At 40.9% G+C, this 26,611-nt stretch overlaps 1 protein-coding gene across 4 annotated transcripts in view; it reads right to left on the bottom strand.

Annotated features, from left to right (window-relative positions):
• Positions 1-26,611, bottom strand: part of FAM3C (FAM3 metabolism regulating signaling molecule C) — a 55,833-nt gene that overhangs the window by 15,566 nt on the left and 13,656 nt on the right. For 3 of the 4 annotated variants that reach the window (XM_036328845.1, XM_036328844.1, XM_036328846.1), the window contains exons 2-7: positions 24,674-24,728; positions 18,230-18,334; positions 9,433-9,462; positions 8,426-8,549; positions 2,236-2,294; positions 1,194-1,244 (exon numbers count right to left, since the gene is read on the bottom strand). In XM_036328845.1, coding sequence (XP_036184738.1) covers positions 1,194-1,244; positions 2,236-2,294; positions 8,426-8,549; positions 9,433-9,462; positions 18,230-18,334; positions 24,674-24,686 — 382 coding nt within the window. In that variant the 5' untranslated portion in view covers positions 24,687-24,728. The remainder of the gene's footprint in view (positions 1-1,193; positions 1,245-2,235; positions 2,295-8,425; positions 8,550-9,432; positions 9,463-18,229; positions 18,335-24,673; positions 24,729-26,611) is intronic. The other variant, XM_036328847.1, reaches the window with a different exon arrangement.

The raw sequence follows: 26,611 nt of genomic DNA, 5'->3' as shown, positions 1-26,611 counted from the left end.
GGTCTGGCCCGTGAACTAGAAAGAAAATTCTATTCCTTCTCTCAGATAGCCAGATTTTGAGACAAAAAATCGTATGTAAAGAAAATCAATTCAGTCAGTTCAAAATGCTTTGCTATGGCCATCTTCAAATTACTTACTCTTTTTTACAATTTCAGACAGAAACCTAAAGGAGCCCAACGCTTTGAATGAGCTGTCCTGCAGAAAATGGAACTCAGACGCTTTAAATCTCTATATTTTTATGTCATTTTTCTTAACTATACACCACAATTTTTTATATTAAAAAAGAAAACCACAAAACAATTTACAATATGACTGATAACTGGATATTTAGTGAAAAGAAAGCAAAACAAAATGAACACAAAAGTGGTGCCATTATGGCCCTGGCCGGGTGGCTCAGTTGGTTGGAGCACCATCCTGTGCACCAAAGGGTTGTGGGTTGGATTCCTGGTCAGGGCACATACCAAGGTTGCGGCTTGATCCCCAGTTGAGTCATGTATGGGAGGCAACCAATCAATGTTCCTCTCTCACATCAGTTTCCCTCTCCCTCCCTCCCTTCCTCTAGAAACCAGTGGGAACACATCTTCGGGTGAGGATTTTTTTAAATGGTGCCATTATGCTCTCATTAATGGGCTACTTTATACAGAGGCGACTAAGAAGGCAGCGCTAGCCCTGGCCAGCGTTGCTCAGTGGCTAGAGCAGCTGTGGGCAAACTACGGCCCGCGGGCCGGATCCGGCCCGTTTGAAATGAATAAAACTAAAAAAAAAAAAGACCGTACCCTTTTATGTAATGATGTTTACTTTGAATTTATATTAGTTCACACAAACACTCCATCCATGCTTTTGTTCCGGCCCTCCGGTCCAGTTTAAGAACCCATTGTGGCCCTCGAGTCAAAAAGTTTGCCCACCCCTGGGCTAGAGGGTCGGCCCACACACCGAAGGGTCTCGGGCTTGACTCCCAGTCAAGGGCACAGACCTAGGTTGAGGGTTTGATCCCCTGCCCCAGTTGGGGCGTATATGGGAGATAATAGATCAATGTGTCTCTCTCACATCGATGTTTCTCTCTCCTCCTCCCTCACTCCCTTCTACTCTCTCTAAAAATCAATGTAAATGGAAAAATCCTTGGGTGAGGATTAAGGAAAAGAAAAAAGAAGGCAGTGCTAGCAACAGAACGGTTACTTGTTATTCAAACTTACCTCCTCCCCACATGTCAAAATATTTAGTGTCTAATACTTCTCCTGTTTTTCCTAAAAGAGATTGAATTCAATTAAATTATGCAACTGAAATATACTCTACTGTATAAAACAAGCATTCTTAGTCAATGATTGATATAAATTATTCTGAGAAAGACTTAAAACCTGAACTATGTTTCTGAAGGGGAACTTTGGATAGGACTTTCTCAATAGTCTTGTAAGCAGCAGCACACAGAAATTCACAACAGACTGCAGACGATTCCGAGTTAAACATCTTTTTATAAAATGTACATTTATTTCCCTTTTAAAATCTATTTTTTATTAATAATTAAATAGACAAATAGGTATGGAACCTTTTACCTAAGAAACTGAAGATGGTAGGAACACAAAAATGTAGCTCTTGTTGTGAAGGAAGTAAAAATATTTTCCTGCACGATGGCCCGGGTAGGGTGGCTGGTTTTAATCCGCCTGCACAGCCTCACAGGGCTTCTATGATGCCAGACACAGAAGACCAGCACGCAGTCGGCCTCACTTCATGGATTTATGTTTTCAGATTTGACTTTGTAAGAACACTCAATATGTTCAAGATTCAATAAACTTATTTACTCTAGTGAATTTGCCAGAAGAGTATGGACAAATATTAGAACATTACAATTATTGCTTACTCTTCATTGCGCCCAACCCCATCCAATATCCATCACCCTTTGTCTTTTACACCCTCTCATTCATGTCAATCTATCTTCATCTGTTAGGATTCCAACATCCGCAGCAAGAATTCGCCGGTTAACGCTAGGTTGGGTGTGCCCTGTCACTCCCACAGGAAGCTGCCACAGAAGCTGGCTTCTTCCAAGACAGCGTGTCCCACACCCTCAGACACGAAGTGCCCACCGACAGCTGCATTTGTTCAGGGGCAGTAGGAAGGGGGCGGGGCTTTGGTGTCAAGAGTGGCACTTTCTGACCCGATCCCTTGATATTAGAGCATATTTTCTGTGGAGCATGTGAACACCCACTGAATACATCCAAAAGCTAAAGTAGTGGTTCTTACCATTTACCAGGGCAACATTGATCCCTCTTCCAACGTTATTCTTAACACCACTCATTAAACTGAAGGGAAAAAAAGTCAAGACAAATTTGAAATTATACAGTGTACAAACACAAATCAAAAAATAAAATTATGCAAAAACAAAAAGATTGGGGATATTATACATGTACAAGTGTTTAGTCATGCAGAGGAGATTAAGTCAGAGGAAACAGCCCAACACCTTTATAGCATTGTCCTTAAATAAGATTTCACAAATAAAAATATACATAAACAAGTATTAGGGCAAAAGACTAGACTATTTCTTGCTCCCTGCGTCAGATTATGAAATACCCTGTTAGAAAATCCTGACAACATGTGGACATCACGCACGTATTCCACACCATTCTTTTGCACTTTCTGCAACATCAAATGTGACGTGAACAGAGAAGTGAGATGCTCCCCAAATCTTTCATTATCTGAGAGCAAGAGTGGGGAGCACTCTTCCATGAGTGTGTCACCTAACTGTGAGCATGCTCCTAGTGATTATCAGGGTAAAGTTTCTCTATGCTCAGAAGTAAAACTGTGTGCATATAAAGACTGCATCTAACCAGTCATTTATGGTCACACCCGAGGGAACTGCACCCATGGGCATCTCACATACAGACAATGATGTCGTGACATGGAAGGCACTAGTGAAACGTCTGCTTGTTGTTAGTTCGGTTTGTTCAGTTAGATTATTAAACTAAATCGTGGGTAATTTTAGGTTTAAAATTAAAGGTAAGAGTAATACTCCCAGTGGTGTGCTGTTCACCGTTTAACAACTAGTTTGAGGTTGGGGGTCAAGAGGAGTATACAAGATGAACACACACACACACACTCACTCACATGTGTGTAGCTATTTATACTTCTATACATACATAATAGGTATATAAACTTGTAAATTTTACTGATATAAAGTATGTGTGGTGCATAATTTCACAAATAATAAAATCTCTAATAACCTTTGTAAATTCCATATAGCCAAGTGATTCTCAGTGAATGTGCTGATTTTCATAGACGTTTTATCTGTGGTTAACCTATGGTTGCAAATGATGAATGAGTGCAGTTCTATCCCTCAAAACTCAGCAGCAAAAAAAACCACAAACACACACACACACACACACACACACACACAATCCAAATAAAATGGAAAACAGGCATGAATAGATATTTAACTGAAGAGGATATTCAGATGGAAAAAAAAGCAACACAAAAAAAACCCCACAAAAGATGTTCAATATTATTAGCCATAAGGAATAGAAAATTAATTGAGATGTCACACGACATACCTATTAGGACAGCTAAAATAAAATTCAAAAGTGACACACCAAATGCTGGCAAAATACAAAGAAATTGTGTCTCTCATATGTGCTGGTGGGAATGTAAAATGGTGCACTCACTCTGGAAATTATTTGAGAAGGGAAGTTTCAAAATGCATTTGCTCTGTTCCTTTCAGAAATGTACAAGTGAACTCTATTATGAATATTAATAGGCAACAGCTGTGACTAACTTGTTACGTTAGTAACTGTCACCGTGTCTTCTCCAAGTAGAGATCATCTCGGAGTATGTGCTGTGTCTGTCAGAGCTAAGTAAAGGCAACAGGGATGCGCTATGACAAGAGCTTCCCACAAGAGGGCAGCAGCTCACCAATTTTTGAAAACTAATTCACTCAGGAAACCTACAACTGCGAATTTTAAATGAATGTTAGTCCTCACTCTTATTAACCCAAGTTGAAATTTTCTTTTCTCCTCAGTGAATATGAAGGTTCCCCACTCCCCTACCATTCCATATTTCTAAGCAAAAGTAAATGATCATATGACCATATAGAGTCTACATCATCTAATATTGCTTTGATTCAAATACCTACTTTATATTCTAGCAGCTACTACTTAAAATGATTAGTTTAGATCTGGGTTTAACAAACTACAGCTCATGGTACAAATCTAGCCACCTGCTGGATTTTTTGTTTTGTTTTATTTTACTACCCACGAACTTAAAATGATTTTTACATTTTTAAATGGTTGTATTTCAAATAGTTATTCTTTACTTCTTGGCCCTCAAAAACAAAAATACTATCTGACCCCTTGATGGAAAAAATAACAATCCCTCAAAACAGTCTACTATATATTCCTATACCAAATATGAAGATTATATAAAAATAAGTGAAGTATTATTCCTAATATAAACTTCACATAAACTAAAATCAAATGAGTATATGTCTGCAATAAAAGCTATATCTTGAATGTAAGTAAATTCCATGGGTTCTCTAAAGGCAAAAGTAAAAAAAGCTACAATTTTGTTGTGAGACACCTTATGTTTAAACCCAGGATTTTGTGTTTCTAACTAAAGAAATCCATCTTAATCTCCATAATATATATCTCAACTGCATCTACTTATCCTTAAAGCCATGACACAGGAACCTAATTGGCAACTCCTGTCCTGAGTCTGCGTTAGGATTTCTCAAACTCCGTCTATGATATCGATATCATGGACCTGATGTTTCATGTGGTGGGGCTAGTTCTGTGCAATGTAGGATGTGTAAGAGCGAGCGCCCCTGGCCCCTTCCTCCAAGTAGCACCTCCACGGCTGTGCCAACCCCAAAGCTGCCAGACCCTGACAAATGTCCCCTGGGGAGCAAAGTCACCCACACTGAGCAGCACTCATCTGGACGAACAGGCTCCAACGTGAGTTGCAGGTACTCAGAACACAGGTAGGAAAGTATTAAAATGCCCACTTCCGTATTTTTAGCGTCTACTGACATATTTTAGTGCGTGTACATGCAAAGCCTGTGCGGAAGAGCTGGGGCAGCCCTTGGCCTGGCCGTCCCTCCTCCCTCTCTCACCACTGTATGCAGCAGCCACAGCACTGTTTTCAACAAAAATGAACTCGTGACATGTCAGAGTTTGCAAACCATCAACAACTTCTCAAAGCACTTAGAAAAACATCTCAATCCTTACCTGCATGGCCGACAAGATCCTGCTGGCCTGGCTCTATTCTTTTTTCCCCCTTTTATGTTTTTTTAATTTTGTATTGGTTTAAGGGAGCAATTTTCAAGCTTTTCCATCTCCACACATAAACTAATTACTAAAATGCTGCGGCACACCAAAAAATTTATTCTGTGCCAATGTGACAAAAGAGAAGTATAATTATAATGGATTTACACAAATAATAGTAACAGTAATTACCTACCCTTTTTGCTCCAAAGTGACTAAAAAATCAGGTGCCCACAGTTGTATATAAGGATTTCTGATACCAAGAACTAACCAATCAGATGCAATCTTACTATGCAACCTCACCAATAAGATGCAACTCCATTACATGAACTATACATTTATGGTTCAAGACAGGGCATTCACACCAGACGGCTGTTGTATTGGCTGTTGTCACTTTTTAATTTGACAATCAGTATTATATGTTTTAAAAATTTATGCAGCACATGGGTTGAAAATTGCTCGTTTAAGGTGTACAGCTTAGTGGTTAGACAATCATATACTTTAAAAAAAATTTTTTTTGAGAAGAAGGGAGAGGGAGAGAAAGAGAGCAACATCGATATGAGAGTGAAAAATGGATTAGCTGCCTCCCATATGCACCCTGAACAGGGATGGAGTCAGCAACCCAGGCAGTTGCCCTGCCCCGGACTTCTAAATCCCTTCACCTCTGGCCTGGCTCTTATGCCCGTCTCTCCAGCTCTTCCCCATGCTAGGGCCTTTGTGCATGTCCTTCCTTCTGTCTAGAATGTTCTTCCCCTACTTTTCACCTGGCTGTCTTCCTTCTTACCCTTCAGTTCTCAGACTAAACACCTCTGACTCACCGGATCGGAAGTTGGATACCACAACCTCATCTCAGTCACCTGACCCCCACAGGCACGCCCTGCAACTCCCCACAGCTGGAGATGTGCTTGCCTTTCCCGCTTAAATACCCGCCAGCTGCAAGCTCCAGGTCAGCAGGAATGAAGCTCAATAACCACTTCATGAAGAAGTGAATGTATCATGCTAAGAAAACGCAGGCTCTTTCCTTCATTTTTTATTGGAAAAACTACCAGTCTAGAAACATAAGGTACTGGAAGGAGCACCAGTCCCTGCATGTCTCCACCAGGCATGTCTGGCCAGCCCTTTACCAGGGATCCGATTCCATGGCACAGGCCTCGCTGTAAAATCCCATCAATTATTTAATCTCTCATGGGAATGGCTGGATGATTCCTGGAATGAAGATGAGTAGGTGGCCTGCCTCAATTTTACAGTTAGAGAAACGGAAGCAAATTCTACCTGATATTCCCCCCCTGCTAGAACCGAGCTCTACTGCCCACATGCTCTTTCCCTTCTGACCTGTTATTCTGTGCAGAGAAAATCCGCTAGTAGAGTTTGATCTCTTCTCTGCATTAAAACTTACATACCTACTTCAAGTGGGTAGAGATCATCTCCAAAGCCAATCTACAATGAGCGAGGCATGAACTCTCTTCTTATTACTTAGAATCAAACTTGGGGCCTTTCTAGCCAAACAAAGTAAGATAGGAAAAAAGTAAGATAGGAATGGGAACATTCTAAGTTAATTGGCAGGGTATTATTTACTACTAGAGGCCCAGTGGACGAAAATTCGTGCAAGAGTAGGCCTTCTTTCCCCCGGCTGCCGGCACCGGCTTCCCTCTGGCACCCGGGACCCAGGCTGGCTTCCCTCCAGCCCCAGCTTCGTCAGGAAGGACGTCCGGAATGACATCCGGTCTAATTAGCATATTACCCTTTCATTATTATAGATAAGCTCTACAAACTGAAATCCAAGTATTTTGTTTTTTCACATAATTCAGTAAAACAGGATTATTATAATGAGAAATCAGAAGACAACAAACTAGCAATGGGTTATCATTAGCACGAGGGAAAAGAAAGCACATGAGTCAGGACCTTAATGATCACCTACAGCTCAAGCCTTTAATTTTACAAGGAAAGTGTCATTGTGAGAGGCTATAGGACCTGCCCGTAGCTAATTGGAAAAGGGACTAAGATAAATATTTAAAAGCTTCTCTATTAAAAAGAAAAGACACATGAAATGCTGGGAGAAACAGCCTAGTTTCCTCCCCTCTATCTATAAAATTACCTCACTATTATCATAATCAATGGCACATTTGTTAGATATGTGAATTCAAATAAGTTCATATATCTAATTTTCTAGGCCAGAGCAGATCAAAAGCAGCCAACTAAAACAGCTTTGTAAGTTCAGAGGCAGAAACCTGAGCCAATGGCAGTTGACAATGAGGTAGGAGACTGAAAAATCCGAGCACCATCCTTTGTAGAGCAGGCTGACACGGGGAACCAGTCAGCTCGGGGGCAAGCAGCTCCGTGCAGCATGGGCTTGAGGCTGTAATGGATTATCTCACACTTCAACAGGCAGCGTTCAGACTCTTAAAATGAAAGGTGTTGGCTTGTAAGACAGTGTGCATGAGCAAGGGCACGGCTATCAAACAGGACAGCGATTTCTAGCAGGTGTGCTGCAAGAATTTAAAACACGCAATACCTGACTACTTGGTCGGGGCACTGACCTCTTTTCCCTTAGGCTGTCACGTAAAAAATGACAACAGCCAACACAACAATAGCTGACTGGTGTGAACGAATCAAAATCATTTTTCATTTTTTCTGGTCAGATCAGCAAAACATATTTTTTGGTATGTTGCAGAATTTTAGCAGTTTGTGTGTGCCATGAGATGAAAAAGGTTGAATACTGCTGAAATAGGACGTTGCAGCATGCAAATACCCTCCATGCTGCTCAAGTCGGTAGGCACAGGCCATGTGTGGCTACTGAGCAATTGAGGTGTGGCCAGTGCGACTGAGGAACCAAACTTTTAATTTTAATTCATCTAAGTGAATTAACTTTTCTATATGATTTGAGAATCCAAATTAAATAGCTACATGGGTCTATGGCTCTAATATGGAATTGCACAGATTTAGAGAATTCACTCAAGAAACACGTCATCTCTCCACAAAACTGGATAAATATGTCACTCTCTAATATGAAATTTAAGAACTTTAAAGATTCCTTAAAGGCATGGGGAAAAAATGCGTAATAAAAATGGAAATCACTTTTCTTTAGTAAACGCAAGCCAATACATTTTCAAAAGCCCCACGGCCTCGGCTCCGAGTGCTGTGGCTTCATAGCACATCTGCACTGCCAAAGGGGCGACACTCACACATTGTCCTCCAGGCAGATTTTGGGTCCCACCACATTGGCTGCTCCACTTGCCATTTTGAAAGCAAAATGCTTCTCAGGGCAAGCTTTCGAGATCCCACATTTGTATCTGGGAGGCTTTGTAGCTTTGGAAAAGAAAGCAGATGAAAAAAACAACACAATGTTAATGGACTTTATAATCAGTTTGTTTCCAATCTCAAACTACAAGGGAATTTACATCACCAAGATACACTTATCTTAAAACACATGCTTAGGATGTCAGCCTGAGGACTAAAGGGTCCCAGGTTCGATTCTGGCCAAGGGCACATGCCTGGGTTGTGAGCTAGATCTCTGCGGTTGGGGGGGGGGGGGGGGGGGCGGGGGGGTGCAGGAGGCAGCCGATCAATGATTCTATCTCATCATTGATGTTTCTAGCTCTCTCTCTCCCTTTCTCTCTGAAATCAATAAAATATTTTTTAAAACAAAACAAAAAACACATGCTAGGATTTTTTTTTTCTGGGGGTTTCAAAGAGCCTGAGCCTCTAAATAAAACAAAAGCACTGAGGAAACAAGCTAAAAATTGACATAAATGAATCAACTAATATGATCTTGATGAGGGTAAATATATGTTATCTAATTATTTTTAAGTTTATGGTTTAAATTCAGGCCAGAGGGGTAGGTTTGAATTGTTACTTTGCATTTTCAGTGTATACATGCACAACAAATGGTTACAAACTAAAAAGCCTAATGCATTGCTGAATAATCTGCTCAAGAACTAGTTCTTCTTTTACACACTTCCTGTACTTAAGATGGTGAAGCTAAAAACATTAATGAAAAACAATGTTCATTATGAGTAAATACCAAGAATAGTGGACTATCCAATCGAATATCATCCTTGTAACTTCAGAAAGCAATTCCTAAAAGTTTTTGCTCACACTGAACTATCTCCATTGTTGGAATATAAGTTCTCTATGCCTAAGAAAAAAACTAGAATAAATCATCTGCAAATTATTGGGATGAAATACTTACAACGCGCAGCTGTGTCCAACGCTGACCTTGCTAAGAAAAATAAAGTTATCTCTGTTAGTAGGAATAAGGCTATTGGCAAGTATCCACTTTTAAAACATATTTAGAGCTAACAGGCCTATAAAAATAAAAATGTTTGAATACAGCTCAGTATATCTATACTAATAAAAGGGTAATATGCGAATTAGACCAGGAGTCCTTCCGAACATCCTTCCGAACAAAGCCATGGTGGTGGGGCCAAGGCAGAAGCGGTTAGGGTCAATTAGGCCAGAAGGGGAGGGAAGTTGAGGGTGATCAGGCCGGCGGGGGTGGGGGGGGCAGTTGGGGGCGATCAGGCCAGCAGGGTAGGGCAGTTGGGTGTGAGCAGGCAGGCGGGGGGCGGGGGGGGGCATTTAGGGGCAATCAGGCTGGCAAGGGGGGGCAGTTGGGGGCAAGCAGGCCGGCAGGCAGAATGGTTAGGAGCAATCAGGCAGGCAGGCAGGTGAGCGGTTAGGAGCCAGTGGTTCTGGATTGCAAGAGAGATGTCTGACTGCCGGTTTAGGCCCGATCCCACAGGGACATCTGCAGTCGGACATCCCCAAGGGGTCCCAGATTGGAGAGGGTGCAGGCCGGGCTGAGGGACACCTTCTGTGCCCCCCCCCCCCCCGCACGAATTTCATGCACCGGGCCACTAGTATTAAATAAAACATGAATATCACTTTATAAAAACAATGAGAAAGTAACTTTAGTCTACATAATTCAGTATATAAACAATTATGTACAGAAATTATGGAGGGTAGTATTTTATTATAGATAGAACATTTTATATTTACTCTACATTTTTATTTTTATGTAAACATTTAAATCCTAGTCAGAAAGTTATTCTACAAACTTACTAATATTCTTTTAAATTATTTTTTCAGCTTTACGGAGATATACCAGTAACTGACATTTAACATTGTGCAAGTTTAAGGTACACAACAGGTTGACGTAATATATTTATAAAACTGCAAAATGATTACCACCATCATATTCACTGCCACCTCCATCCCCTCATAGTTGCCATTTCTATGTGGTAAGAACCTTTAAGATCTACTCTCTAGCAACATTCAAGTACATGATAAAGTATTAATAGCTATAAACACCATGCTGTACATCAGAGCCCAAACTTGTTAATCTTATAACTGGAAGTCACACCCTTTAAGCAAAACCACCCCACTTCCCCCACCGCCCCACCCGCTGGTAACCACTACTCCACTGTTGCTATGAGTTTGTTTTTTTCTGATTCCACATGTAAGTGTCATCAAACGTATTTCAAACTTCTCTTTAAACCTTTAAATGGCTTTAAATACATACTTGGTGACTATTAGGGGACTTAAAAGTTGTTGCTGCAATATGGTGTTAATGTACATCTGCATATAAAGCCCTGGAATATATACAGAACCTACCCTAGTGGTCAGGCTAGGAGATTTGGGGGTGGAGGGAACACAAGAGTGATGGTGGTGGTGGAGAGCTTTTCTCTACAATAGAAATGTATTGAGTGTAATAAAGAAATTAAGATCATTACTAAGAGTTTTCTAATTTATCAGTTCAAAGGAGTCAGAATCTTCTGATCAAATCTTAACTTGATTTCAGCAGATCTCAACCTGACCATCTACACTTAGAGCTTTTTTTAAAGCACTGACATCTGATCCTAGCCCAGGAGATTACAATTCAGATCCTCAATAGTTCTGTGGGCAGCCGTTTCCTCTTTTGGCTAATAAGTATGCAGTATCATAAGTGTCTGCCAGCTGTTGGACTATAAATAGTTACTTCGTTTTTATTTCTGTACTATTTTAGATAATTGTCAATTTCCTGTATGTAAGTCCAGCACTCTAACTGAAGAACAGAAGTTAAAGCTGAAAAATAACATGTAAATGCTTAAAAAGAGAAAAATGACCAAGTAAACGAAGGCTCATAACCCTACAGGACACTCAGAATCTTATGCACCAGTGGGGTCCCACAGGCACTGCAGTGACATAGGAAAGGCTGCATGCATTTGGAAGAAAGCAGAAAACAAAGCTTAGCTGTAAGGACTAAAAAACTCAAGGGTAAAAAGAACAAAGACCTGAAGGAAACAAAAAAAATGATCAGATAGTAAATTAGGGTACTGGAATTATTGGGGCTTGTTTTTCCAATTTGGAAAATTATGTCGTTTTCCCTAATTATGTCATAAATGTTGGGGAAGGATTCTAAAGATCATTTGGTCCAGTGTTCCCACTTTTATAAATGAGACAGCCCAGAGAGTTGTTAGCAACCAATGATTAAGCGCCTGAGAACTGGAAATTCTCAATTTTACTTTGTCCTGAATGAACATGTATATCAAATTCAGGTTTTCAGGCGCTGACAGGGAACTGTGCTCCAGTCAGGAATTCTGGCATACCTAACGTGGAAACAAGGTAAGAGGGAGACAATGGGATCAGAAGGGGGTAACATAACGTAGCTCATTCACATACACTGGGCACTCTACCAGCACTTCTGCATGCATTATTGATTTGAGTATCATCCCTGTTTTAAAGAGAAATAAGTGGATCAGAGAGGTTTAGTGATTTGATTTGTTCTAAGTCATAATCAGTAATTGGCAGAGATCACTTCCAAAGCCCTATCTCATTCTAGCATCCAAACTCATGTTGCACCATCCCCCAAAACAAGACTGTCTGAGGGCTTATGGTCACATGGAGTTTTCAGACAAGTCTTCTGATTGTCGAGTGGAGAACAGACTGCAGAGGGTTCAAAACTTGAGACAAGGAGTCCACCAGGATGCTGCTGAAAGAATCCAGGTAGGAAAGGAGAGCAGCCCGAACAATGGCAGTGAAGGTGGGCTTGACAGTAGGCAGGTTCAGAACAACTAAGGAAGCAGCACTGATGGACTTGGCATGGCCAGATGGAGGAATGATGGAAAGAGAGGAATCAAGTTTGTCTCTCAGACGTCTGGCTTTAGAACCATTCATTTACTCACTCACATGAGCCAATGGGGGGAGAAAAGGGAAACATAATTTCTGCACTTAAAATGTTTATAATCTAGTGAGAGATGGGAGGGAGGGTGGATGATGAGTTCTGTGTTGGACTTGTTAGTTTTCAGATATTTGGAGAAGATCCTAGTGAAGAAGTCCAGAGGCCAACCTTAAATGAGATCTGGTTTCATCAATGAATGTCTTTCAACCAATCAGGCTACAGAAATCAGAATGATTTTACACTTTAGTCTTTAGTAATGTGAGGTAACTCATGTATATAAGATTTCAACCATTTAAGTCTGAAAGGGGAAAAAATAAATCAATTCAATGGAACATGAAGTACTTACTGCAGCAATATGCAAAAGTAATTTGGACTGTGTTCATGACTCTCACTAGATGCCAAGTGTCCATGCTGAAAACTAACACTATGTTAAATCACAATCATAACTATAACTGGCAGATTGGATCTATGTTGATATCCTGGTGGTGACACTGTATATAGTTTTATAAGACATTACTCAGTCTAAGTAAAGGGCATATAGAATCTCTGTGTATTATTTCTTACAAGTGCATGTGTATCCATAAAATAAAAAGTTTTGTTAAGAATTGTTTGTTTATTTTTAAATCACAACTAAAGTACTTTGGTAAAACTGGGAAAATAAGAACCTCGCCCCAGGGTGACCCATCCTCCCCTAGCTTATCACTGGTCATGCGGTTTGGACCCCTGATCTTTTATATCATTGCTTAGGTGGCCTAGACTCCCTGACCTTTCCCTCCCTGAAGAGAACATCAAGGCCTCAGTTGTGTTTCAGCTCCAGGCCCAGAAAAGCAGCAAAACCAGACAAGTGGCACCATGGCTGCCTCAGGACCAGCTGCACTGACTAATGACCCCTTGCCCTGGCACCGACCACTCAGTGGAGACCTCTTCCACCTGAAAGAGCACACCTGGAAGCTGACAGATACCCTACTGAGACCCTTCCCTGAGATTTCCACCTGCAAGAGACAAAGACATCAGGCCAAAGGACCCAGCGTATCCCCCAATCTCTAAGGGACCCCACGAGACTTGCAACCAGGGGAGCAATGGGCCGTGAGGCAGCTCATCCAGGGCTAACCCCCTGAACCTGTCTCCAAGGCCCCCTTTTCTCTGACTTCTCAGTGAGCCAAAGCAGCCCAGCCCAGGCTCTCCTGCTGCTTCTTCTATGCCCTTCCTTGCGTCACTGTCCTAAGTACATTTTTGCTGCCATCATGGACCACATAACCTTTGGCTCAGTGCTGTGTAGCTCTTCCCTTTGGATATCCCCATCTCCCATCTCCTTTTCCTTAAATAAATGCAGTTTTTCTTTAATCGCCGTCTGAGATGGCTATTTAGCCTGCCCCTGCACTACCGACTTTAACCTTTCAGTAATTTCAACTACTAATTGTATACAAAATTTTTCATTCTTCCTTTCTAGAAATAAGTTCATTTTATTTTTCCACAAGAGTACTATACACTGAGTGGCCAGATTATTATGACCACCCCATCAGTACTTCGTTGGGCCACCTTTTGCCTTCAATACTGCGGCGATTCTTCTTGGCATTGACTCCACGAGATGCTGAAAGGTGATGTGAGGAATCTGACACCATGCCTGATGAATAGCTCTGTCCAGTTCTGTGAGATTTGGTGGTTGTGGAGCCAGCTGCCTGATGGCTCTTTTAACTTCGTCCCACAAATGCTCAATTGGATTGAGATCTGGTGATTGTGGGGGCCACCTAAGCAAGGTAAAGCCTCCCTCGTGTTCTTGAAACCGCTCCTGCACAATACGAGCACCGTGGCATGGCGCATTGTCTTGTTGGAAGAAGCCATCCCCATTGGGATACGCCATCAACATGATAGTGTGAACTTGATCAGCAACGATACTTAGGTATGTTGTGCTATTCAGACGTTTATAATGATCTGGCCCTCTAGCAACTTCAGCAGGAAATTAATAGCTAATTTGCCTACAAACGTCAGGTGGTCATAATAAACTGGCCACTCAGTGTATAATCAACCTGAATCTCAATTTATAGAAACTATCAACTAAGTTATAATATCAACAAGATGAAAAACATGGTAATAGTCTACGGCCATACCACCCTGAATGCGCCCGATCTTATCTGATCTCGGAAGCTAAGCAGGGTCAGGCCTGGTTAGTCCTTAGATGGGAAAAACATGGTAATATTCACCACCAAGAGAATTACAGTTACTAGATTTACCGGGGTGATGACTTCATAAGTTATATAAATGTTTAATCACTATGTTGTATACCTGCAACTAATGTAATATTATATATCAACTGTAATTGAAATTAACAAAAAACCCCAACAACATAGTTAATCTCATGGTCCCTCTACAATACTGAATTACAGAAACAGTCCCAATGTTCAGTTAAACTTATTACCCTTTGGTAAATTAAGTTAGATGCTAAACAAACGGCAAAGGCAACCATAGCTCCATCTTTGCTCAATTATTCTGAAATGAGAAGTAAAGTATAAGCATACAAATTAAATTTTCACCAATTCAATAGTCTGGAATCCAATAAGGTTTTGTGGATATAGTATACAACTTAAGCTATGACAACAAAATAAGCCCTCTGCCCTAAGCACGCCTGAATGAAACAGCTAAAACACACATGGTAAAGCCTGGCAGTTACCAACATTAGGAAAACTCAAGATGAAAATTAAGAGAAGCAATGATTAAGGTAGCTCAGCATTTGTTCATAGCTGATGACCAGCAGCTTTTCAACTAACACAGCTTTAAATGAATCCGATTCTGGACACACTTTTTCCATGTCAAAACCCTAATCCTCAACTACCAAAACTCATTCCCCATTCAATCAGCATTTGCTATTTACAGGGCCTGGCACTAGATGCTGGGTGAAGCATCAAGGTAGTATTGCCCTCAAGATTTAATCTGCGGTAAGGAAAGACAGATACATGGAAAAGGATAAAAGAAAAGAAACTACAATGTAAGGCAGAAGGAAATGTGTGTCCAACTGAGATATGACTATTATGCATTAGAACAAACAGTTCAGAAACACGAGCAATACATTCTAATAGGACAGAGGGAGGTTGAAATACAATTTCTCTCAAAAAGGGGCACTTATGCAGTTTTGAAAAAGGGAAAGGATGCACAGATGAAGGGGAGTGAGAAAGATGTCCAGGGTGAGGAGTCAGCATGAGCAGAAGCTGAGGTATAAAAGGACAAGATTTGTGTCCCTAGATCAGGGGTGGGCAACCCCTGGCACGCGTGCCAAACACAGCACGCCAGTAACTTTTGCTGGCATGCGAAACCCTCTCTTATAATCTTCCATTTACAATTTTTTTCTTAATATCGACTTTTTTATTTTTCAGATAAATTCAGTGTAGGTGCATCTTAGATAAATAAATAATTTTACATAACAAGTTATCTTAAAGACCATAGACATGGATTGACGAGAGAGGGGAAGAGCAATTTCTATGCCTCTGTCTTAACTCTCCCTGCCTTCCTAGATCCGACCAGTGTTTTGGTTTCATCCACATACGCTTGTGAATCTTTGTTCTCAGTGATGAATTTTGTTAAGTCTCGTAATAGGAGTAGCCTGACAGATGAAAGTAGTAGCTCGTGCATATCTCTGAAGGTCACAAAATATAAACCTGATGTAAAATCTCTGTCATCAGTGATGCAGCACCAAAAGTCCCACTGATAATATCAAGTGGAGTCATAAAGTTTTCTGTCGGACTATCAGTGTGCCTGTATACATTAAAAAATAAATGTATTTTTCATCATCATATACTGTGTTTTTGTCGCTCGAATGAATTTTATTATTTCTTCAAGGTTCTTCACATATGTACACCTTAAGAGATATCATCAAGTAGGTGTAACGTGTTCTCAAAAATTTGGGTTGGCACGCAGAAGAATTTTGAGTCAGAGATTTTGCTGGTTTTGCATGCACTCACAAAAAGGTTGCCCACCCTTGCCCTAGATCATATGCAGACTGGCATGGTGAGTGTGTGGCACAGGTGGGGAGGGGCAGCTTAGAGGCATCTTGGGGAGATAGGCATATACCAAAGAGAAAAGCAGACATAACAAGATCCCTGTGATGCTTACAGAAACAGTCCAGACTAGAGATGAAGATCCAAACTAGGGCGAACAGTGGCTTCCCCCAGCCTCTTCTTTCTGAAAACAGTGGGCCTTTTCCCTGATGTTATATTTGTACCAATGGTCCTGTTGCCTCCCTTCTCTCAAAGATCCTGCTTTTCTTGTCTGTTCAGTCTCCTCCCACTGACTTGTAATTCACTGATTCTTTGTCCAAGGCCTCCAGACCAGTGGAAGTCTCTCCATTACTTAGAAAAAGAAAAAAATGTTCAACTTGCTTCAACTACCATCCCATAATCTTCTTCCTTAACCATCGGCCTTTGTTAGAATTAGCTAGCCACATTGTTCCCACAGCACACTGGACAAGTCCCCAAAGCCCTCAGTGTCTTTCTGCCATCATGCCTCTGAAGCCAGCTGCACTCTCCAAGGCACCAGCTGTGCCTCTGCAGGAACAGAAATACTGTCTACAGAAGGAGTAAGTCAAGCCTCACTGTACTTTGCAATAACTACTCGATGCTGGACCAGGAAACTTCATTTGAAGTTTGGGCGCTGAACAACAGATGTTCTGAAAAAGAACCGGTACATTAAGAGAAACGACTGAAAGGGAAGAGTCCATAACTTGGTAAGATGAAAACTTGTGAAAAGATGACCTGATGGAATATAACTACAATTTAACTATTTGAGAGATCATTAATGCTGAGCTGCTATTACCTGGGAGTATAAAGGGCAGAATTCAGTGCAATACAAGGAAGTATATTTAAGTAGTCATTGTAAGAAAGTCACCTAAAACTGTTTATACACAAATTGATGAGTACATGTCTGAACTGTCTAAAGCTTTGATTCTCGGGATGTGGTCCGTGAGTAGGAATCGCAGCATCACCTGGGAGCTTGTTAGAAACGCAGACTCCTAGGCCCCATTCCAGACAATTAATCTGCATTTACCAAGATTCCCTGGAGATTCGTCTGACAGTAAAGCTTGAGAAGCACTGCCTTAAGGGAATCTTGAAACTAGATATAAGAGGATGTGAACTGGTTCTTGTGCTTTCCCTCCAAATATTAATGTACGGAAAACAATTCGCTATTCCCGAGATCTGAAAGTTGTTCCATCCACTTCCTGCCTACCAGGCCAAAATACCGTTAATTGGTTTCATAGCCTCACCTTTCAATACCTTCAACAACAGCCAAAGCTTATGCAAACATTTCAAATGTTAATTTCTTTTATTAATGTAAATGTTAAAAACTGAGTTAAGGTAGCTTACAATGGTATGTTTACAATAGAGCATTAAACAAACTGGTGAAAAGAAAAATGTTGCAGGAGAAAAATAAGGGTAGAAAAGCAAACTGAATTTCCATGGCTGGTATTTAAAATGCATAATCATGACTCCTAACCACTTTTTAATTAAGGGCTAGGTTTGATTCCAAATTTCCTATCAGCCAGCTCAAATAGTGTGGTATCTTCCACAATGCACATTTAGAATGCCATGATTAATGACCCTAACTAAGCATGTATAAAAGACACTCCACTAGAGATATTCAAAATGTTGAATAGAAGATTTATGCTTTACACTGAATTGATTTTGAGACTTTCTATTGTGTTTTTTTAAAACATTCGAATGAATCGCACTTATTGGCATAATTACATTTTCTTTTCTAGACAGACTACACAGCGTGACTCAATGTTGATAAGTGGTAACAACAAAAACAAGATTTAAAATAGGGAAAAAATGGAACTTACCAAATAGATTTCCTAAACTTGCATCCATTTTTATTTCAAATACTTGAGAAATAACATAAAACGTCAGTAAAAATACTGCCACAGCTACCACCAGCTTTGCAGCACCTACATCAAGAGAAGAAACCAGCTTATGAGCCCACAGAACTTTTATTAGGTAACAATTCAATGAAAAGTGTAAGTTCATATAAAGTCTTAAGACTGACACATTTTTACTTTTTACCTACTGAGCTTAATTGTACTTGAGTTACAACAAAAACTGTACCAACCACCCATCAAAATAAAGGATTTTCCTGATCAAAGAATTATCAGACTGAGCAGCAACCTAAACAAAGAAGTGCTGGAGTTATCCGATTAATTTTACATTTAAAAAACACACACAAAAAAAACCCTGCCATCAACTGGTGGCCGACTACACAAAAGTATCATGACTAATGGAAGCCTGCCACCAAGTTTGTTGGATGATCCCTTCCTAGTCCTTTTCAAATATATAGGGCAACAGTGCTGTGCAGGGATGACACCAAAACACTGCATCTTCTGGAGCTGCTGATGCAACAGAGCATGCTGTCCTCCCAGCAAGGAGCTCTCAAGTGAAATGTCCTGTCACCAACCGACCTAGAGACACATGCGTGCTCCTGGTATGGGAACCAGAAAGTGCTTCTCCTCAGACTTGACACTTAGTTTAAGACAGGCCTCCTCCACTCCTGGTAACTTTGGCTGGCACCTATCACATATGATTCACAATGTGGCTCTAGGGTGAGCTCTATGAAGACAGACTCTGAGTCTTTTATAACTTCACATTTTCAACCATTCCTGAGTGCCTTACAAATAGTTAGCACTGCTATTAACTAATTAACTGCTTAATACGAACCATCACTTGTCCTTTTTCTCAGAAGCTAAGTAAATCTAGGAAAGAAAAAGTGCAGGACAGGAAAGGAAATGAAAAGTGATGGGAAAGAAACATCTTCCTCTCACCCTTAGGATTTCAGAGCCATCACATTAGGTTATTCAGGAACAATCTAAGTATTTGTCTAATCTCGATTACCCTCTCTTACCAAAAGTTTAACTTATCTATCTATATATATATATAAAAGGCTAATATCCAAAGTGTCCCCTCGGGAGTTCGACCGGGAGTTCAATCGCTCACTATGATGTGCGCTGACCACCAGGGGGTGGCGTGGAACATGGTGGGCAACCAGTGGTGGCAGTAGGGCAAAGGAAGGAGGAGGCAGGGAGGCAGGGAACCTGATCGACCCTGATCACCGGCCAGGCCTAGGGACACTACCCGTGCACATATTTCGTGCACCCGGCCTCTAGTACTGATATAAAAGAGGAAGTCAGGATCATCAGTTCTCTCATTCTCCTTAAGGAAACAAAGGTCCAGAGATGAGGCAACTGCCCAAGATTACAGAGCATTTAGTGGCAACACAAGAACCAGGAACCAGGGGTCCTGACAGGGCCCAGTGCTTTGTAGAGTACTCTGTCCTAACTCCAAATGACTATGTTCTCCTGAAAAACTACTAACACTTACTAACACTCAACATACTGGGAAAGAAAGAGTAAAATAGCACTATACTCCTTCTAATTTCATAAACCTAAAGATGTGAGAACTTCATCGTAAGAGGAGGGAAGGAAATGAACTGGGATGCTCGGAAAGGCGCATGCCTCCAAGAGGGCAGCCGTTTCTCAGAGTTCCTCATTTCTACTGAGAAACACTCCAAATACAGAAACGAAGTGGCAATGACAAAACAAAGCTAACCACTACACTAATCAACCTCGACCTCTCCATTTCTTACCGTCTCCCTTCCAAAAGCTGTGCTTCCTGTTTTCAAGAATGACGACAAGTTGCCTACATTTCTGGTGCATAAGACAGTAAAATTCCACAAGGCTTTGAAACTTCCCCCAGCAGGAATCAGCAGAGTGCCTGGCACATAGTAATACTCTCAGCAAGAGTTTACGAAATAGATGAATGGAAATAGGTGGCATATTCCTTCTTGATCATTTAAGACCTCTACCACATGATGGGTTAACATCTCATTTCCTAGCAAGCACGGGCAGGCGCAACTAGAGACCACCTTTCCCTGTCCCTTAAAGCAGACAGATAAAACCTTCGTTGCTCAAGACTGTAATATTAAAATACCAAGTTTATCATATATGGAAGTTCTAGAATGAATTCAATACTAAGCTAAACCGGAGCCTACACTAGGCAAGCTACATATATGTACAGATCTATATACCACAAACACGGATGCACAGCCATACACCATTTACTCGCTGCCTACTGTAGAGCTAAATGCTTTATAAGCATAATCTCATTTGCACAGCTTTTTAAGATAGTATTTTCCCTTTACAAATAAGAGGGACAAGGCTAAGAATTTTGACCACTTGCCTAAGTTCACATAACCCATCAGTAGTGGAACTCAGTCTTAAACCATGACATAGTCACTTACACTGAACCATCAGAGGATCTAGGACACAAAAGCTCTAAGGGAGAAAGAAGTTGGAGGTGGAGAAACCAACTGTAATAGAACAAGCAGGTCATCAGTTCTCCCATTCTCCTTAAGGAAACAAAGGTCCAGAGAGGAGGCGAGTGAAGAGCAGGCAGGTGAAGGCTAGCAGAGCCTCCGCAGTGGCAGAGTTCTGGAATGTCTGTTACGGAGGGAGTTCTTGCAGAGCTGATCACCATCCAGTTCTGAACTTGGAAGGGCCTACCCATACCACACCACAGTCCTCATTCCTAACTTCCCACGAGTTTCCCTCTTCCTTCTAGCCATGAGCTGCACTAATCAAACAACAGAGTGAGTGTGTCCCTATTTTTTCACAAATCAAAAAGCATAAACTTTAGATATTGGTGCCTCACTGTATGAATAATGACTGTAAGCATATTTCAAAGCAACCAGAATGGTTTTGAAATTAGACAGGATTAATTAGTTGGAAAGCAATAAACAGCTAATCTTCCTTATTCACTCACTGAAAGCAAGGCCTTGAAGAACTATACTAAGAGCAGTGCCAAACATAAAATAAGCATCACTCAGTGAACAATTACTCATCAATTAGCCTTGGGAGTAATTGTCAGAATCAGAGAAATGGACTAGATGACAAAGTTCATTTGAACTAGAATGAATGTAGAATTATGTAAGAAAGGGAAACTTGCTTTGATTATTTCAAATAACCATGCTTAAATAATATACTTTTAAAAAATCATCTGGAAATATGTAATCACAATCCTACTGTACTCAAAGGTCATATTTTTGTTAAAAAGAAAAAAAAAAAGATGTTATAACTTTTAAAACCACAAACAAACACTTGGTTTCTGGAAAGATTTTTCTTTAATAGTTGTACAGTTACTCAAAAGGAATATTTTTTGTAAGTTCATGACCAAGAAATCTAGACTTTCAAATTTCTACAAAAGCATTAGTGAACACCCCTCAGTAATTTTTACTTAATAATCATGATGTTTAATCACCTGTACTTGATTCTACATAATTATGGCTAAAGCAAGACTTGTTTGCCCACCCACCTTGATTTTAGGTTCTTCTAAGACAGTGGTTCTCAACCTTGGCTGCACATTAGAATCACCTGGGAATCTTTTTAAAATCCTGATTTCTGGGCCTCATCCCACTGGTATAAAAGGACCTTTGGGAAGGGCTGGGCCCAAGTAATTAAAAATGGTGGGATGGGCCTGTGTCATATCAGAAGCTCAAATAGCTAGAGTTCAAAGTTTGAGGCAAATGAGAAGGGCCTCCACTCTGGGAGGTCAGCCTCTGCTCTGTGTCTTCATTCTGCCTGTTGTCACTGCAGACCCAACTCAGGCAAGGTGGTGGGGATGGGGCTGGGGCTGGGGATGGAGACACCGATCTGTGAGCTGCTTTTCATGGTGAACAAAGAGTGAGCTGGCCATTCTAAAAATTCTGCCTGGCAGCCCCCAGTACAGGGGTGGGCAAACTTTTTACTCGAGGGCCACAATGGGTTCTTAAACTGGACCGGAGGGCCGGAACAAAAGCATGGATGGAGTGTTTGTGTGAACTAATATAAATTCAAAGTAAACATCATTACATAAAAGGGTACGGTCTTTTTTGTTTTTAGTTTTATTCATTTCAAATGGGCCGGATCCGGCCCGCGGGCGGTAGTTTGCCCACGGCTGCCCCATTATAACCCAACTGTGCTGAAGTTGTGGTTCTTCTAAATCAGTGGTACTCAACTTTGGCTGCACATTAGAATCACTAGGAATCTTTTTAAAATCCTGATTTCTGGGCCTTATCATTAGTAACAAAGAAACAGAATTTCCGGAGGATGAGGCCCAGAAATCAGGATTTTAAAAAGATTCCCACGCCCTAACTGGTTTGGCTCAGTGGATAGAGCATCAGCCTGCGGACTGAAAAGTCCCAGGTTCAATTCCAGTCAAGGGCATGTACCTTGGTTGCGGGCACATCCCCAGTAGGAGGTGTGCAGGAGGTAGCTGATCAATGTTTCTCTCTCACTGATGTTTCTAACACACACACACTCTCTCTCTCTCTCTCCCTCCCCCTTCCTCTCTGTAAAAAAATCAATAATTTAAAAAAAAAAAAAAAGATTCCCAGGTGATCCTAATGTGCAGCCAAGGTTGAGAACCACTGTTCTAAGAGATTCTCCCTTAGGAAAATATTTTGTTTGCTGGCAAGAAGATGATAATTAAAAGAATGACTATCTTGATTTTGAGAATTACAAGTTATCGCCCATGTTGGACACACACTCAGAAATTTCTATGTAAAGTGCACACTTCCTCCAGGGCCTTGACTGTGCTGGAGGCTGGCTGGGTGCAGAAGGATCACATTTATTTTATTTAATTTTCTCTCTCTCTCTCTTTTTCTCTTTCTTTCTTTTTGTTTCTTAAAATATATTTTATTGATTTTTCAGAGGAAGGGAGATAGATAGAGAGTTAGGAACATCAATGAGAAACATTGATCAGCTGCCTCCTGCACGCCCCCTACTGGGGATTGAACCCATAACCAAGGTATATGCCCATGCCAGAATCAAACCCCGGACCCTTCAGTCCATGGGCCAACCCTCTATCCACTGAGCCACACCAGTTAGGGCAGATCACACCTATTTTCACTCTAGGTAGGAAAAGGAGGGTCATCAGCCCCTCCAGTTACTTATGCCTTTGTCTTTTTATAATGTTTAAGGATAGCTACCTTAATACTATGACCATCAAGTGGGGTTTTTCAGTTTCCTCCATATGCTGCCTAAGAAACAGATGTGCCTATGCATAATCTCATTTAGGCAGACTGAACTTGAACTAGCAAACAGAGTGGGGCAAAAGTAGGTTTACAGTTGTGAGGACACAAAACACTATTCTTGTGTTATTTATTAATGATGGTATTATTTTCCATACAAACAACCGTAAACTACTTTTGCCCCACCCTGTACATAAGTCACTTACGCAAAACACATTTTATTGAATCCTTTACATGCAGTTTTAATTTCTTTATACACATTAAAAAAATTTAAGCTTTTAAACTTGATAGCTCATTTCCTCAACAAGCTAGAACTTAACAAAAACAGAAACCAGCCCCCAGGTTGTCAGATTGTTCTTTATATGGACATTATCTATGTATTATTAAGTAAATAAACTTAATGTATAAGAACATGAACATTAAAGCCATAACTCAAAATATTTAGCATAAATTAATTTCAATGAAAGTGCTCCCAAACACTTATGTAACGCCCATTAAATGTCCAAATTGTGATTTGCCATCTACATAAAAAAGTAAAGAGGCTAGCTAGCCCTGGCCAGTGTGGCTCAGTAGCTGAGCATCGACCAGGAGGTCATGGTTCGATTCGGTTCAATTCCCAATCAGGACATATGCCCAGGTTGCAGGCTCCATCCCTAGTGGGGGGCCGGGGCGGGGGGGGGGGGGGAGGGTGGCACGCGGGCAAGGAGGGGTGCAGGAGGCAACCAATCAATGATTCTCTCCCATCATTGATGTTTCTATCTCTCTCTCCCTCTCCCTGCCTCTCTGAAATCAATGAAAATATATTTAAAAAAAGGAAAGAGGCTACCCTGGCTGGCATGGCTCAGTGGTTAGAACTTTGGCCCATGAAAAAAAGGGTCTCAGGTTTGATTCTCGTGCAGGTTCAATCCCCTGCCCCACTCCGAGTTGAGTGCGAGAGGCAACCAACCGATGAGTTTCTCTCACATCGACGTTTTTCACTCTCTCTCTCTCTCCCCCCCCCACACTTCCTCCCTCCCTCCCACTTTCTCTAAAAGTCAATGGAAAAATACCCTTGGGTGAGGATTAACAACAACAAAAATATAAAGCAGCTAACTGATTATTTAGTTTGTTGTATTTCAGCTCTGCATTCAATATAGAAAAAGATTATTTACCCCCTCCTTTCATCATTACTAAACAAACAGGTTACACAACAAGCAAAATTATTTCTACTGAACTGACATATTTATCTTACCTGCTACCCTCATGTTTGGTTTTTCAGTCTTTGGCACTTTTCATTAAATAAGCTCCTAAAAGCAAAAGAAAAGGCAAACAGCATTAGGTCTAGAAGGAACACGCCACCTCAGGCTGAGTTTGGAGTGTATTTATGAAACCAGGTGTCATGACATTTCCAAGGTTCTACCAATACTGGCATCTCATGAGAAGCCTGTCCCTGGGTCCGTCCCTCCGGCTGGACCACATCGCCACTGTGAGAGTCACGTCTCCCCTATGGTGCGCCCGCTCCCCGCTGAACGAGCACGAGGGGAAACCCGCCATCAAGTTGGTGAAGAGAAGACAGTGCCTTACTCCTCTCAGTGAGTCTGCTTCCATGAGGAACTCTGGATCTTTAACTCAAACTTTCAGTTTGGAGTTGAGGTCCTAAGAGGTTCAGATGCTTTTCCAGTGATGGAACAAATTAACTGCAGAATGGGATAGGATTTGGGACTGCTACCCCCAATCCAGGGCTCACTCCACTGTGTGATGCCACTTACAACAAAGGCTTCTTATTTTAATATCAGGGTTCTCTTCCTCGTCATGTTTTCAATTTAAGTTTATAAAAGAATATCCTCAGAAGTAGAGAATTACAATTTTAAATATTCCAGCAATTATTATTAATAGTGTATATTATCCATCAATGAAGAAATTACCCTTTGGTATTTCTTTTTAATATATTTTATTGATTTTTTTACAGAGAGAAAGGGAGAGGGAAAGGGAGTTAGAAACATCAATGAGAGAGAAACATCGATCAGCTGCCTCCTGCACACTCCCTACTGGGTATGTGCCCGCAACCAAGGTACATGCCCTTGACCGGAATCGAACCTGGGACCCTTGAGTCCGCAGGCCGATGCTCTATCCACCGAACCAAGCCCTTTGGTATTCTTAATAACAAGAAAGAGATACTGGGGGTAAAAAAATCTTTGTATATATATATTTCCCTCCTAAGAAATAATTCAAGATAGGAAAAATTTTTTTAAGCAAATGGAAAAGCAAGTACATGAGTTTGGACAGGAAATTTTAAAAAGCAAATGGAAAAAAACCAAATGACTGAGATCAACAGGAAATTCATGCCCAAGTTTGGCTGGACAGCTACTGCAGCCTACTCAGTCTATTGTACAGGAAAGGAATTCATAAGAAAGTTTTGATTAATGAATCACATTAATAAAAAATACATCTTTATTATCGCTTCTCAGCCTTTTGGCTAAGATCAAGTGTAAAACTACATCTTTATTTTAGACTGTATTTTCATACTGATGCTTTGATGATGAAGTCTGACCTTAATAATACATAGATTCTGCTTCAAATAAAAACAATGTCCGGCCCCTGAGGGCAGGGAAAGGAAGTGAGACACCAGTTTCTCTGTTCACCCAGGAGTACGTGGGCGAACGTCCAAGGGGTCAATGCCATATGCGAACCCTTTCTCCTGCCCTAGCTACCCTGTTTTAAGAAAACGTCAGCACTTGAACTAATGCTGAATTGAGCATTATTGATTTATTTTCCTTTGCCAGTTACCTGAACACCTTCCACATAATAGGAAAAGTCACTTAAATTTAAGTGGACTCTAATGGACAAATTAGACTGACAAAATAGATCCAGAGACATGGAAGCATGGATCAGACGGACATATCTCAGAGGGAAGGGCAGGGGGAGAGATTAACCAAAGTACTTATATGCATGTAGGTATAACCCATGGACACAGATTATAGTGTGGGGAAGGCCTGGTGGGGAGGAAAAAAGGGGACATCTGTAATACTTTCAACAATAAAGATAAATTTTTTAAAAAAGTCAATGTTCTATATCTATTTAAACTAACTACTTAGCCACAGGCTTGGATGATACCAGAAGGAAAGAAGAGATTCTGAAGTATCCACAAACCATCCCATAAAAGCAGGGAAAAACAACAACACGTGGCTTT

Source organism: Myotis myotis, unplaced genomic scaffold (assembly GCF_014108235.1).
Source record: "Myotis myotis isolate mMyoMyo1 unplaced genomic scaffold, mMyoMyo1.p scaffold_m19_p_11, whole genome shotgun sequence".
NCBI lineage: Eukaryota > Metazoa > Chordata > Mammalia > Chiroptera > Vespertilionidae > Myotis > Myotis myotis.
The sequence above is the reverse complement of the archived record's forward strand: the minus strand, read 5'-3'. Positions and strand labels throughout refer to the sequence as shown.